Genomic DNA, 16,201 nt, shown 5'->3' on the forward strand with positions numbered 1-16,201 from the left:
TGCTTGTTCTGCTGTGCGCGGGAAGCACCTTACCTGCGGTGCAGGGCATCCGGCTGAGTTTGCCGTAGCAGCCAAATTACATCTCCCGCTTCCCCGGAGGGATCGCCCAGGTCTAGCAAACATGAGGTAGATGCCCTGGGTCGCTTTCAAATCCGCCCTCTAACTTTGTACTTCAGCAGCGAGCGCGCCATTGCCAAACCCGTTCGGAATATGGGCGTGAAAGATCTAGGACGCTGGGGACTCATCTACCTCCCTACTTCTCTTCGTCCCCTCCCGTTAGTTTCTTCTAATATATCACCTACCTTCTTCCACGCGGGTGATTTTCAGTGGCACTCACTTCTGACAAGTAAACTGCTCCAGCTCTCCCGATGTTTACTTGGGAATAGCAAGTCTCATTGAGATGGTCCTGGGATCCAAGTCTCCAAAGCGAGGTTTCCAGGGGTCAAAGAAAGCGCCCTAAAAGTCAGTGGCACTCCGTTCCTGGTGGTGGGCAACAAGACTGCAGGACTGGCAAATAACAGAACAGAGCTTGGAGGAAACTGGTTATACTGAGCCAGGTCCCCTTTTCTGTTCCCTGAACATGGGCAGAGAGTGCCACCTGTCCCAGAGACCGAAATGAAGTCTTCTTCCAGGTAAACGGAGTCTAGTACAGCTCACCTGCTCCACAGAAGTCATTTTGTCTGAAGATCTTCTCAGTTGACTACAAATGCGACTTGGGTTTATTGAGCCCGAATTTTAAAGCCATTGTAGGCTTTGGAACTTCCACCTATATTTTAGTCTTGACCTGCTTCAAAGGTGGGACTAGATGTAGAGAATCCAAATGTTAGTGCTCTGAGATTAAAAAAAAATAACTGTTTGGTTTGGACTCTGGGCAGAAGCTCTAACGAAGCAGAACATGTCAGATTGAATCCTAATCTCAAATTTGCTTACCTATTAACAAGTCCAAATGAAATAATGGGGTAGCTGCCCATCTCTAAGATATTGCTCTTTAGCTATGTTGGTGCCAAGTGAAAAATAGTTAAAGGCCATGGATAAATATATGGCTTTTTGAGAAAACTTTGGGTGTGATTGGTTCCCCACCTTCTGCATTATATTTAAGAGAAATCGAATTAATGTTACTTGCTGTTAGGTTGGCAACACTAAGAGTTCATATTAACCACATTAACTATGAAAAGGTTTTGAAAAAGAGAAAGAGCATTCCTTCCTCCTTTGGCCTGACACTGGGGAAACCATGCAAGTCATTTCTGAAACCACAGGGTTCAGATGTTTCTTCTGTGTTAACAATTTGACTAACTTTTATGAAACTTATTATGAAACTCCATCATCTGCTAAAAGCTTGCCTATATGTTTACTAGCTTTTCGAATATTAAAGCTTTTTTTTTTTAAATTAAACCCCTCATGAGGATGGGAGGGGCAGGTTCACCAGAAAGGAAATATGAGGTTTTGTTTGGTTTTACAGAGAGCAAATTCCTTGGTTTGCTTTTTAATGTCTGGAAAAGGATATGATTGGTTTAGTTTTTAACTGGTCCTTCTGAAATTTTTGTTCGAGAAAGAAAAAGCTTCTACAATGCAGGCTGGGGGTGAAGTTGCCTCATGCAATTTATGAACCCTTTCTTTAAAAAATGTTGAGTCAAATTTTCAGATACTGAAAGTGACCAATCTAGCTGGATTGGTCACCCCTCTTGGAAATAATAGTTTAAGACCTGAGTCACATAAAATATCACACTTTCTCAGGTTTTTATCTTCATAGCAGCAGTTGAACTAGGACACACATCCCATCTTACCACACAGTTGATGCAGAGAACTCTTTGTTGAGGCGAATGGTAATGAATTCTCTCCATTGCAATAAACTGAAGTTTTTAATCAGTAAACTATCAGGAAGAGTGAGATTATTCTAAATAATTGATAAAAGGAATAGGTTTTGTAATTTATTCCCATGCAAAATACATCTGTTTAATAGTCAGCTTTTCTACTCAGCAATCCTAGAACTCCAAGTAACAGTGCAATTCTAGCCATGTTTGCTCAGAACTAAGCTCTATTCAGAGTTCAATGCAGTTCAAACCCACATAGATATATAGAAAACTGCAACCTAAAAGAATCCAATTTCACATTTTTGCTTTTGAGCATCTGTACTACACTATTCTATAGAAATTTATGGACTCTGTAAAAGAGGCTTTGATCAAAAATCCAAAGTCTTAACAACAAAAATAAATGCTTATTCTGGATTAATTCTACTGGAACAAATTTGAGTAAATAGTACTAGTCTGGCAGTTTAATCTGAGAAAAATCTAGAGCATTCCCAAAATCTGATCAAGTCACTAAACATGATCTAATCTTATAAATTACTCTTTTATCTTAAACTTGTGTTTGTGCAAATAGCCAAGAAATCATATTCCACACTGTGTGACTTTGGACTTGATACATTCCTTCTTACTCTCATTATTATATGTTATATTGAAGCTTCATTATTCAAACCATCCCAAATTGAGATTTCCTCTCTGTTCAGATACATGTGGTGAATCAACTGAACCTTTGGTCCTAAACATGTTTAACTAGAAGAAAGCCAGATTTCAGGAGAACTTCCTTCAGAAAAAGAGATGTTTAGAAGATAAGGCACAGCAATAAAAATAGAAGAAAAATAACAATGAAAGCATTTTTAGTGAATGTTCCATAGACCTTTTGTTAGCTTATCCATCTCATCAAAAGTTTGTGATTCAGTTGTCCAAAAGTCTCTCTTTTCCTCCCCCTGCTCCTTCTGGCACAAAAGGTCTTTCACATATACCCTCCTTCATGCACTTTTTCATATTATGTTAACCTCTGTTACGCTAGGGATGGGAAATCACAGTAAGCCTTTATAGATCTCGAGAGAGAAAGTTATCAGAAAGCACAAAAAGAGATCTTCAACATTCCCACCCACCCACCCCATCTTCCCTTAAATGAAAGGTGGGCTGAGCAGCAAAAGCAAACTTTTCTTGAAAAAGAAAAAAAAAGAAAAAGTATTCATAAGATGCTTCCGAGAAAAGCTGCTACTGGAGTAGTTTTTTTTCCCCCCCAAGAGGAAAAAAATATCACCCCCATGTCTGCATTTGAAAAAGACCGACCCCACCTACGTGTATACTTCGATTAAGATGAAGAGAGAAAGAGAGGAAAGCAGAGGCGACAGGTGTACAAGCGGGCACTTTGGAGTCCGGGGCAAGGGGTGGGCTTCAGTCTCCGCTGAGGGCGCCCTCCCTCCGCCTGCTGTTCTCCAGCAGTTTGGCGACGGCCTGCCTCTTGTAGAGCTTCGCCAGGTCGTAGGCGGTGGCTCCCTTCTTGTTACGATGCTCCACCCGGCTGGCCGTGCGCTCCAGAAGGAAGGCCACGACGGCCAGGTGGCCCTCTTGGGCGGCCAAGTGCAGCGGCAGGTTGCCCTCGTTGTCCTCCACGTTCACGTCCGCTTGGAACTCCAGCAAAATCTGCAGCGTGTCGAGGAAGCCGGCCCGGGCCGCGTCGTGCAGGACAGCGAAGCCGGTGCGGTCTTTCAGATCCGGGTCGGCGCCTCGCAGCAGCAACTGCCTGGCGATCTCCGGGTTCCCCAGCTTCACCACCTGAAGGCAGAGAACGAGGAAGAGAAACGCGAGGCAGTGGGCAAATGTGCCCTCTCCCGAAGGGTTGGGTTCACACACGCGACAGGCGTATCCCCACGCTCTGGCCGGGCCTTACCTGCAGAGCCTTTGCTTGCTTTGACTATGGAAAGCTCGTGGGATAGTTCGCGCGGGAGCCTAGAGCCCTAGGAAAGCCGGATGTCAACTTCTTCGGCATCCCTGGATAGAGAATCCATGGCTGGTGCCTTTGATTGGAAAGCTTTCTGAGCTGGCATATTTTGGGAGGACACCAACAGCTGCCTTCTGCATGGCCATTTCTGGCCGCTTGCTTGGTCCTCAGCTTTAATGGTATCAGAGAGACCACCCCCCCTCTCCTACTCCTGCTTTTAAAAGCCGAACTTAAGTCTCTTCTGAGAGATACTGCAATGGAGAAGCTATAGTTGCCAAAACGGTACTGCTCTGACATCCAGCCTACGCCACACAAAAACAAATATTGTGAATATAAATAAACAAATATGATGGGAAACTGTATTTCCTGTTGTGGCATGATAGAAATAAAAAAAAATAAGGAACAGGATAAGGGGATGAGGTTCTTGGCTAAGGTAATAGATATATAATGATACTGATGGTCTTGTCCTACTTTGATAGAAAGTGGGTTTAAAATCCAAAGAGCCCATTTCCCAATTTTATAAAGGAAGGAGGACTTAAATGACTATTTCTAATTAAAGATGTGTCCACATAAGGTGTGTAAAAAATAAAGTGTCTGTATTGTACCTTATTAGCAAATACACTGCATGTGTGAGAGATAGCTCCACTTCTCTCATTTAAGACTTGGCAGTTGCAACTGAGAACAAAACAAGCAATATCCTAAACAAAAGGGCAGATAGTGGATTTAGAATATAATGTGTTTTGCAATCCTGGATGGATCTAAAATTGTTCTTGGGGAAGGAAGTGCAAGCAAACATGGAAAACTAGTGAAATGAAAGAAGGGGGAAATTGAAGAATGCCACCTTTAAAAACAAAGCTGTGTTGCTTCTGCACTTGCAAAGAACTGAAATATAATCCTATTATGGTCACATTGTAGACTAATTGTAGATTACTCAGAGAAAACATTTTAATCAATGAGTATATTTCCTGTGTCCCTTATCTGTGGACTAACCAATAAAATGGATTTATTTAATTACAAAAATATCTTAGTAAATTCAGAGGGTCTTACTTCCAAGGAAGTGTATTTGTAGGTTTGCAGTTTTAGTTTCTTTTGGGATTGTTATGTGAATGCAAATCAATACCTCTAGGTCTATTGCTTATATTCAGTTTAGTAGAAAGTTTTAAAAAGCTGTTGGCTTCCCTAAACATTCCCTTTCTGTGTGGATGTTTTGCTATTATCACTTAAACTCACATTTTCTTAAGAATCTGGACTGTTTTTGCTGAAAGAAAAAAAAAAACGATATAGTAACTCTATAATTTTTCTTATATTTTCATAGTTAGGATTGCCCATATCAGAGATTCTTGGACTTTTTTTTTTTTGCTTTCTGAATATTTTAATCCTTGTGTCTTAAAGCCACAGCCAAATATCACTTACTGAAGTTTACACCTTGGTCAAGCTTTGTTACAGGGAACAGCTAACTTTCAAAGATGAGGTGTTCTTTTGCTTTCAATATTTTTTTCTTCAGTCCTGTTTTACCTACCCATTTATAAAATAATATTGCTGTGCCCTTTACATTATTTTTCTTGGGAGGAATGCTGTCTTCTGTTTTAGTATACAAAAAGGGAGCAGTTACAGTAAACAAAACTGGAAAATCCATAAAACAAGAGGGAGTTATGTGAGAGAGCATATAAGACTCAGAATGTAGATCAGCAGCCACAAAGATGATAGTTTACTAGGAAATAATCTCTTCCTTGGTAATCCAATCACCTGCCCTCTTGTTTACCAATTTGGAATGCAAATAGTAGGAGTACAGTTAGCTTTTTGGAAACTAACATCAGGTCATTATGATAAAACAAACATGTATTCCTTAACCTTTTATGATTTCACCATGTATCTCCTGTCAAATTCATAATTTGGGTAAATACAAAACTCAGGATCAGGTTCCAAAACTGTAGAAGATAAAAGTTATCTATACTATACAAACTATGTGAAAAGTCTGATTTTTAAAGACAGTTTTAGATGTTTCTAAATGGTTTTTTTTCCTGGTGTGGAATTGCTTTAACAAGAGAAGGGTACAGATAGCATGCAAAGGCCTAAGCCTAGCTGTTCTTAGCTAGATTGAGAAAGGAGGCCTTCACATAAACACCTGATTTGAAAAAGGAGAAGGGGAAAGGGGGAAAAAAAGAGGAAAAACACTCAGAGAAGAGTCAGAAATAATTTAAATGAGTGAGACCATAGAAGCCCATGTGTATTTTCACTTTCTTTGGTAAGCAACATTTCAACTATCAATTCAAGTTCTATCATCCACCCACTAGATCTTTCTGGATTACACATACTGAAAATAAGAATCAGCCTTTTCTGTTGTGTTTACTTTTATTCAGAAGGGTGTGTGTGTGTGTGTGTGTAGCTTGCCTCAAATTATGGTTAGTGATGAGGCTGCAATGAAAAGTAGGTGGTGGAAAAGATCTATCTCTGCTTATCATGAAATGGGGGAGAAAGGGGGGCAGAATCACTGGTTCTTATTAAACAGTAAGAAAAAGAATTGGCAACCTAGTAAGGAGGTGGAAATTGAGGTGTACTTCTGTTTTTTTACCAAATTCAGCTGATTGGTTCCAAACATGACCTACCTGTTATGGTACAGAAAAACCTAAAAAGATTCAAGGCATTTATGCTCCTTGCACATTGGAAAATAATTTAGGATTACTGAGCTGAATTGGAAAAGAACACCAAGAAAGGTCGTATTACAGGAGGATCTTTCCATTTTAAAGAGGAGATTGGGTTGCCGGAGTTTTCAGCCCTCACCCACAGGGATCCCTCTTCCAATATTTCAGAAAGTGGATCCTGTCTGTAGTTGAATCAACAAATTGCTTTTAAGGAGCCTGCTGAATATTCCGCAATACTTCCGACCAGATTCACGGTCTTGCATTGGAAAATCCTCCCAGATTTTCACCTACCTTTTTCTTCTGTCTGGTTGGGCACCCTTACCTCTCCCCCCCTTCCCATATACACGTAACACTTTCAGCACCGTTATCCAATGTTCTCAAAGGAAAACATCTTTCAGCGGGTGCAGGGTTTTAGTAGCTGGAAGAGCTCCAGCAGCCGCCTGTAAATCTAAACACTGGAAATGGGTGTAGACGACGTTATACCTACGGAAAGGAAATTCTCGCAGCGAAGCGATCCACCGATATATCAAAAAGCACCCGAAGGATGGTGAATAACAAAGCACTGGATTTTCGTGATCCAGCTCGCCACATTGCTTCGCCGCACATCGCAGTTATTCAGGAACGATAGTATTTTTTTTGCGGGGGGGGGACATGCTCGCCAGAATGTGAGAAAAAATAAGCACCAACCGCTACTTTTTAGTAGTCAGACAACACACTCCCGTCAGATACCAAAACAGATATAATCTGGATTTCAAAAATGAGGTGTTTACCGACCTGCTCTGAAACACGACCTAGCCCGGATTGTTCCTTTCCCTCCCCCATTGCCTCCGCCACTTGCTTCCCTGTCTCAGAATTTTTTTTTTTTAAAAAAAAGACGAGGTGTCTTGCAGACGAGGTTTATCCTGAGATTAGAGAAACATTAAAAACAGGTTTTGCTTAAAGTACGTCACTTTAAGGAGTTGGAGCCGTGAAACTTATAAAATATGGCAACCAACTCGCTTTTTAAAAAATGCTGATTTTTTTTCCTCCCCTTTCAAAAACGGTCCTTTCCCCCGTCAAACCAGTTCACCTAGTGGTGAACGATCGCCTCTGTCCGCCCAGATACCAACCTGCAGCGCAGTTCTCCCAAATCCATTTTGTGCATTGACGTTTATATTATTTTCCAACAAATTAGTAACTTGCGCTAGGTCCCCTCTGGCAGCTGCGGACGCCAACTCATTCGCCAAAGGTTCGGCCATTCCTTAGGGCGAATGACGATCGCCAACGAGCAGAAAACCTGGGCTTGTATTTGATTATCTTAATGGTTGTTTTTAGCCGGGCATGGCCATCGGAAACTGACAGGAGCGGGGATGTTAATCTTCTGGAGTAGACCTTCTTGTAGTAAATACTCGTAAAAAAGCTCCTTGCCAGAAGCCCGCCCCTTGGTTCACACGTCATGCATACTGCTGCACCTCTAACGCGCACAACACCCGCCCCCCGCCGGACCTTGGCCGGGGCGCATAAATTGATTCAAGCCCTTCAGCGAGCATATCGGACACACTTGAGAAAAACCCAAGCCCAGTAAGGAAAGGGAGATGGAGAAAGTAAAGAACAAGGTGGAGGCAGAGAGGTGGAAGCAGAAGAAGCGGAAGGCACAACCCACCAGTTCTGTCCAGCCGAGACCCGGGCCAGGCTTCTTGGAAAGTCGCGGGTTCCGTTGCCGAGGTTGAGGGTCGGGGCTTCGCTCCTTGAGTCCGTTCTTCGCCCCCAACTAGCAGCCCCCTGGACCGCCAACAGTAGGAGCGAGGGGGTTAATCTAGTCTTGGTAGCCGGGGCATTAACCAGTCCCGGCAGGAGAGCAGTTGCCCAGCTCCTCCGGGGGTGCGAGGGGACTTCGGTGCTTCCATCCCGGGGCGGTGGACGCGCGGCAGACCCAGCAGCCGTAAGGTCGCGGTTGGTTGGGGCGGGTTGGCTGAGCCGAGAAAACCGGGCACATCAGCACAGCCGAGAGGTCGCCGCACCTTTCGGCGCGCTGGTGGTTTCGGCGCAGCTGCGGCTCCGGCAGCATCAGCTTTGCCGTATCCCCGTTGCTTTCTTTTGGCAGTCGATTTCTCTAGCGAGAGGGGCAGCGGCGGCTGCGCCCGTTTGACAGGAGCCCAAAGGCGCAATCCCAGCCTGGCTAAAAGGCGCCAAAACAACCCTCCAAAGCTGCCGCCTCCGGGGCCGTTCTCCTTTCCGCGCAGAGCGTCGGCGGCCGATCCTGCGATCGTGTGTGGAGCTGCCGTGGCTGAGTCAAGTCCGTTGAATTTTTTTTTAATTTTTTTTTTTTTTGCGGGATGCCGCCTAGAAAGCCGGTTCCTCCTCCTCCTCCTCCTCCTCCTCCTCCAGTCCACGGCGTACCTTCTTTCCCCTCCCCAACTTCTCCTCAGCTTTTTTTGAAAAGGAAAAACATTTGAGCGCTCTTTGACTTGAAACACCCGCCCACATTTTAACGGCAGAGATTTAAGGAGGCGCCACGGAGTTCCCGGCAAAAGCAGGAAGGCCTGGGCGGGAGGGCGAGACCAAGCGAATGCTCCGCCTCCTCCTCCTCGCCTCTTTACTGCTGGGCTCTGACAATCGGTTCAGGCCGCGGAGCCGCCGTTCGGGGCTAGTAGGCCTTTTCCCCACGCTGTTACCCGGCCAGGCCTGAAGAGATAAGCTGGGGCAACGAGAGCCTATATCTGCTATTTTAAGGAGATCGTCCCCCCTCCCCAACCTCCGTTCTTTAACATTAGCCTCTTTCCAATATAGCCCGAGAGGCTATTGGCGCCCCCTCCCCCGCTAAACCTTCCACTGCCACCTCCTGGGCGCCCTCTACAATTGTGATATTCGCAGAGCTCCTCGTGCTCCCTTGATACAAGACGAGCCTAGACGCACGGCACGTTTTACTACTTTGTAGTGTGGGCGCCCGTGTGAAATCTTTGTTGACGCCAGCTCTGCGGGCACCACAGGAGAGTAAAGGAGGCGGGCCGAAAGTTAAGGCTACGTGTAGGGACTGTGCCCTCTCGTGCATCAGTGATCTCTTTTCCCGGAGTGGCATAGCTCCTTCATCGGAGCTTCTAGGTTTTCTCGGCTCCTCTTGCCTACCTCGACCCTGTATCTGTTTCCCCCCCCCCCCCAGCACAACGCATCAGATTGGCAGAAAGGTTAGGTAGCCAAAAGAGAGGCTTGGCTGCAGGTTTCCTTTCTCTGGGTCTGGTTACTAAGGAGACAGCCCAGACAAGGTCACGCTGAAGGGTCAATGTCAGCTTGCTGCAACTGTAGCAAATGAAAAACTTTTTCTCTCCACTCCCCCCCACCCATCCCATTGCACTTATTTTTACCGCACCTTGGGGAAAATGGGAGAAAGATAGTTGTGACATTTTAAAATGTCACCAAGGCAAAAATCAGGAGCATAAATACTCTTGTGCGCAGGATCTAGTATTATATTCTTAAAATGTTGAAGAGCTAACATGAAACAAATGAGTGAACACTAGAGTCCATCAGTAAAGTCTGAACAGATTTTCCTTTCAGGAAAATGTCTGGTGTCAGTAAACTTAAACCATATCTATTTTATATCATAAGAATAAATCAACAACTTAACATATTGAATTACTGTGTCCTTGGATTCATCTGTCTAAGATGCAGCATTCTTTGTTTGATTTGGATTAATGGATCACATGAACATAGCTGGTGGTTTGTCAATCAAAAGTATGGTTTAATATTTAAAACCCAAACTAGCTAATAATAATTTATCCAACAAACCATGGGTAAACCATGCATGTTGGGCTAGATAAGAAAAATAGATTATGAGAAATTTGCAGTTGCTTTTCTTATCTAGCCCATTTTTTGTTTTGATTTTGAATATGAATGAGATGGGTGGGTCAAAACTAAAATGCAAAATAGGGCAAGAGTGAGCATATTTTTAAAATATATATTTATTTTTATCCCACTTTATTATTGTTTGTAAAGAACTCAAGGTTCCAAACATACCTAATACTCCTTCCTCTTCCCATTTTCCCCCCACAACAACACTTTGAGGTGGGTTGGTCAAGAGAGCAAGTGATTGGCCTAAAGTCACCTAGCCGGTTTTTCATGCTTAAGTGGTACTAGGATGATATGACTACAATTTGTGATTTTAGTGCCAACCTCTCTATTGACTCTGGTTGTTGGAAGCTAGCTGTGAAGGATGAAAATTGTGATCACATGATTGCAGGACACTGTGATGATTGTAAGTGCAAGGACCAATCATAACATTTCTTTTTCAGCACTGCTGTAACTTTGAACACTTGCTAAACAGGACAGAATTTAAGCAAGGACCACCTGTATTCTGTAAATATCAGTAGCTGTTTCACGAATCACAAGGTATAATTGTCACAGCTAATTTCACACATTGTACTGTGCCGGGCTATTCACTATGGTTTATTAAACAGTGGCCTGTTCAGTGGTGAAGATCAAATATCACAATGATGTCAAAATCATTATGTGCATAAAGATATTAGGTCACAAGTTCTGATGCAAGTATATAAGTAATGACATATGTCTGATTATGCAATCACATGCATATTGTCATTTGTTCCCTTTGCTTATACCATGGTCATGTTAATGGCTGAATCACAGAGGTTGTTTTAAAAAATACATTCATTTCTCAGTTTAGCTAACAGAATTGGCTGACTGACCAAACAGTGATATTCTACTGTAAGAGCAAATTGAATTCCCTTCAGTAAGTTACAGTGCCACATTTTAGTAGAATCTCTTGAATATCCACTCATATAACATTGTTTGCTAATATTAGAACTGCAAAAAAATGTTTGTATGGTGTCCACACCCCAGCTGCTTTAATCAAAATGACGAAGGCTGCATTGTACTATAAGCTCCACATTTTTTATCATATTCTATGTTACATTACAACATGCGTATACAAAAGGCAAGGCCTGCAATATGACAATGCAATGCTGTTTTTCTTGGACTGACTAGTTTGCACCTGCAAACACAACAACAGAGTTGGAAGGGACCGTGGAGGTCTTCAGCCAATATAATAGTAGCAACATAGCTGGGATCAGAAGTTGTGTATTTCTGATTTAGTTGCATTAGGGCTTCTTTTCAGTACTTGTGGTCTTTGTTCTCACAATGTGATAAAACGGGAGAATTATGGTAGATTGAATTAACTTGATTGCCTGGATTCCCATAATAAACTAACCCACGAACTATCAAACTGGCCAAGTTTACACAGTACACAGCTTTAAATTAGCCAACCACTTTTTAGCACATGTAACATATCATGTGCACTTAATATTGCATCAAATTTGAGAGGAATTTTGCTGATCCTTGCCACCAACTCCATCTCTGAGGCAAAATATTATATTTTTAATCAAAGTAGAATCTCAGCAGGTGGCAGCATCTTGCTGACCTTCTCTAGGTTTGGAAGTAAAGCAGGGTCAGGACTAATTAATACTTGGATCAGAAACCAGCAACAAGCTCCAGTACCCTAGTCAGAGAAATTTAAAAAAATATCCAGGAAGAAAGCGGGGACAAACTACTTCCTTACAGTTGCCAAAAAATGGCATATTAGTTATATCAACTGTCATCAGGATATAAACTTCATTCAATGGAATCTTTGACTTTTATCAGGAATAAATAAATTGATTATAGCAAATTCTTGAGATAATAGGAAGTTGTGTTATAGGGACAAGGAATGATGTTCAACAGTGCTTATCAATAGATCATATCTAGATAGGTGTGTTAAAAGATATACAGTATAATATAATTTATTAACTAGAAGTCACTATTTCTTGGTTTTATCTGGGACCAGGCAGTCTTAATATGTTTCTTTTTGATGGGGAGTGGGTTGTGTGTTATATATTTATCTTCTATCAGTTTCTCTTTCCATTCCTAGTCTAGTGAGATAATCTCCTCTTGTTCTGATTGTAGAGGAATAGACAAATTTCTCCAATAGCAGTCTATTAGTTATTTGTAGTAATGATTTATAATGCAATAATGATACATAATATTAATATTTTTCAAACATAATGTAAATCCAAACTTTACTAACCAGTTAAAGTTCTGGTATAAAGTTCAAGTTATAGTCTTCATCAGTGATGGCAAACCTTTTAGAGACTGAGTGCCCAAACTGCAACCGAAAACCCACTTATGCATCGTCGAGTGCTGGGTGGGTGTGGCCCATTGGCTGGGTGTGGTCAATTGGGTGGGCGTGGCTGCGATGGTAACGGCAGACTGGGTGGGACTAAAAAGTTCAATCAATCAATTTCAACTTTGCAAGATCTTTTTTTTTCCCGCGAGAAGTTGAAATTGACTGATTGAACCTTTTTTTTTTTTTTTCACATGGCGGCAGAGGCCTAAAGCGAAAAGGTTTTATAAAACCCAGCTGAAGACCTAGGAATGGGGTGACGGCGCGCGTGCCCACAAAGAGGGCTCTGAGTGCCACCTCTGGCACCCATGCCATAGGTTCGCCACCACTGGTCTACATTATTCATTAAAATAATAATTCCAGTAATCTCTATTTTTATTGTTATTTAATTTTCTCCTGAAATGTGGAATATTTCCACATCTAAACTACGTGTAATCCAGTATCTGATTCACACATTATGCAATATTAGAGCTGAATGCTCTAATAGTAGTTATATGGTTTAAGGCACAGGTGTCAAACTCACTGTGTCACGTGACATGTCTCAATGTATCATGACTTTTTTTGCATTGCCGGAGCTGGGGTGGGCCTGGCCTCTACATGATGCAGCCCATCTGTGGGCCGGCAGTTTGATACTCCCGGTTTAAGGGATATCAGATATGCCATAGCTTTGCAATCACTGCATGTGCATGAATTCATTTTTGCCATCACATTTTTCTATGTGGGAAAAAATACATTAGAATTTCTGTACTGTTACTGTTTGAAAACTATATTTTTATTATAATTTGTCTTTTGAGCTCTTTATATTACTTTCTAACAAGCAATGGCAATGAGACTTTGTATAAACATTGCAAAAGTTGCAACAAACAATATTCAGTATTTACATTAAATTACAAAGGAAACAATTTACATATATATCCCTAAACACAAGTACTCATTTCACAGACTGTGGTTCCCAAAAGGTTATATACAAAACAATGGTTAACAATGTAGCAATAGTTCACATTGTGGTTTAGCATGTTGTATAAATCACTCATTGTGGCTTTTTCATTGACCCAATGCGTGCTTTCTTAGAAATAAACCACTTCTATTTACATACATACATTTTATACTGCCTGTGTTCATGATTCATTCAATTTGTGTCTGACAAATAAATGCATAGGACCAATCTATTGACACATAATTGTATAACACTGGTTAAGAGCCACGGTGGCGCAGTGGTTAAAATGCAGTACTGCAGGCTATTTTTGCTGACTCCTGGCTGCCAGCAGTTTGGCAGTTCAAGTCTCACCTGCTGCACGTTGATTCAGCCTTCCATCCTTCCTATGTTGGTAAAAATGAGGACCCAGACTGTTGGGGGCAATATGCTGACTCTGTAAACCGCTTAGATAGGGCTGTAAAGCATAGTGAAGCGTACATAAGTTTAAGTACTGTTACTATTGCTAATTCTGATTAGCATCACCTCCATTTTTATTTAATGTATTTACTGAATAAAAAGGAAAACAATTTCATTTTTAGTATAGACCAAGATAGTATATATTACATGCTATATATTATAAACTATATTTATTCCCAGTTTAATTCCTTTATTGTGTAGTTATCCTGATTTTTTTAATTTTGTAAATTAACAAGAAGTCTTTATGACCTTAATTTGCTATAGTTAAATAATACTCAACTACTGCTCTCTGCAAATGATATTGCAACATTGTGCTCAATACAACAGTTTTAAAGCCTTGATAGGAACTCCATGGCTTCTACCCAATTCTCAAAACTCGCTTTTCAACTTTTTTTTTGTATTTGTTTAAAGGGACATTTTGTAATAATGTGTGGGTGGAACTTGTTTGAGGCTAAGTATATAGCCTGACTCAAAACTGCAGGTCATGAGTATTAAAGAACATGTTTAAAGCCAAATAATGACTGATGATATTGTTTGCAAACAATTGCAAACTGTTTTTGTAATAGCTGTATCAACTGCAATCCAAAATGTGTTGCAGGAGCTTAAATCAAGAATAACTTTGTTTTTGTTAATATTTGAGATTGGGTCCTGGAGGACTTCTTTATTGTTTGATTCATGTAGTGGCCATTTACAGTGAAACTAGATAACCCTGTGACCTGTTGGTTCATCCTTTGAGAGAAGGTAGTACAATCTTATGTGACTAGATTGAACATAAACTTTAGGTTGACCATTTTTTTATGTCAGTGTGGGATGATCCTTGATCATCTAAGACAGTGTTTCTCAACCTTGACAATTTTAAGGCATGTGGACTTCAACTCCCAGAATTCCACAGCCAGCATTGCTGGCTGTGGAATTCTGGGAGTTGAAGTCCGCATGCCTTAAAATTGTCAAGGTTGAGAAACACTGATCTAAGAAGAACATAAATATCAAAATGATTGACCACCAAGACCTCTGACTGACCTCCAAGGTTTCTTCCAACTCTGTTATTCTGTTAATTGTAATGGTAACCGAACTTCTATAATGTCAATATTTATTTACCTTAATTGCTAAACAGAATCACCATGGCCAGGAAAAAAAGCAGTGGGATTGGGAGCAACTTCCAACTTCTTGTCAGCGTTCCTATTGATTTTCCTTGGGGGAAGCTGGAAAGAATGCCAGAAATCATATGACATGACTTATAGGGACAGCTACAACTTTGCAAATAAAACTGGTCTGAACAGCATGGGAAATCTAAATTCTGCAGGAGTAATGGGCCCTGGATTTTTTTTTAATGCATTTTTTAAATTAGCAGATTTTACGTACCTTGATTCAAAAATTGTTGGGATATAACGCATCATTTGGAGTAACCTAGGGTCCAAACAGGCAAACAGATGAACACAATGAGAATTTTAGTAGTATGTAGTTGATAAAATTGTTAAACAATTACTCATAACCCATAACACTTTTATACAGCAATTCCTATCATAAAGTCAGCATTTTCAAGCACATCTATTTAGATGATTTATGGCACGATTTGCTTTGGGTAAGTTCACACAACATGGTAAGCTGTATAAATCATCATTTGAAAACTGCAAAGACTGGGTTGGCAGTGTATTAAACCAAAACCAAATACAGGTACACTTCTACTTACGACCACAATTGAGCCCAAACTTTCTGTGGCTAAGCAAAACAGTTAAGTGAATTTGGTCCATTTTATGACCTTTCTTGCCACAGCTGTTAAGTGAATCACTGCAGTTTTTAAGGTAGTAACATGGCTGTTAATGGAATCTGGCTTCCCCATTGACTTTGCTTGTCAGAAGGTCACAAAAGGTGATCACAAGACCTTGGGACACTGCAACCGTCATAAATATGAGTCAGTTGCCAAGAGTCTGAATTTTGATCACAGGACCATGGGGATGCTTCAGCAGTCGTAAATGTGAAAAATGGCCATAAGTCACTTTTTTCAGTGCCACTGCAACCTCCAAAAGTCACTAAATGAACAGTTGTAGGTTGAGGACTGCCTGTAAACCACACTGTGGTTTCCCGCGTACCCAGTTATATGGCCTGTTTCTGTAAAGCCATATTTGGTTCCATTATTAAACTTGTAACCCTTCATTTCCCCTGTGTTTTCCCCAGTAAAATCCATCAGAAACCAGCAAATGGATTTGTATTCATCTTTTGATAAAAACACTAGGAAAGAAAAGATTGGCACAAATCTGATTGCAGCAT

The 16,201-nt window shown here is 41.3% G+C and overlaps 2 protein-coding genes across 5 annotated transcripts in view; both read right to left on the bottom strand.

Annotated features, from left to right (window-relative positions):
• The window catches only part of LOC120297349, a 41,879-nt gene extending 38,980 nt beyond the window's left edge, over positions 1-2,899 (bottom strand). For 3 of the 4 annotated variants that reach the window (XM_039319900.1, XM_039319898.1, XM_039319895.1), the window contains exon 1: positions 34-2,899. The gene's annotated coding sequence lies outside the window, so the exon portion shown is untranslated. The remainder of the gene's footprint in view (positions 1-33) is intronic. The other variant, XM_039319896.1, reaches the window with a different exon arrangement.
• Positions 2,900-2,926: 27 nt separating this feature from the next.
• CDKN2C (cyclin dependent kinase inhibitor 2C) lies at positions 2,927-7,817 on the bottom strand. Its single transcript, XM_039319901.1, has 2 exons — positions 7,505-7,817; positions 2,927-3,587 (listed from the first exon to the last, which is right to left on the bottom strand). The coding sequence occupies exons 1-2, from the start codon at positions 7,631-7,633 to the stop codon at positions 3,207-3,209; spliced, it is 510 nt and encodes a 169-aa protein (XP_039175835.1). The 5' UTR covers positions 7,634-7,817; the 3' UTR covers positions 2,927-3,206.
• Between the last annotated feature and the right edge of the window lie 8,384 nt (positions 7,818-16,201).

This window comes from Crotalus tigris, unplaced genomic scaffold, assembly GCF_016545835.1.
Source record: "Crotalus tigris isolate CLP2741 ecotype Arizona unplaced genomic scaffold, ASM1654583v1 scf7180000023617.9722795, whole genome shotgun sequence".
Lineage (NCBI taxonomy): Eukaryota > Metazoa > Chordata > Lepidosauria > Squamata > Viperidae > Crotalus > Crotalus tigris.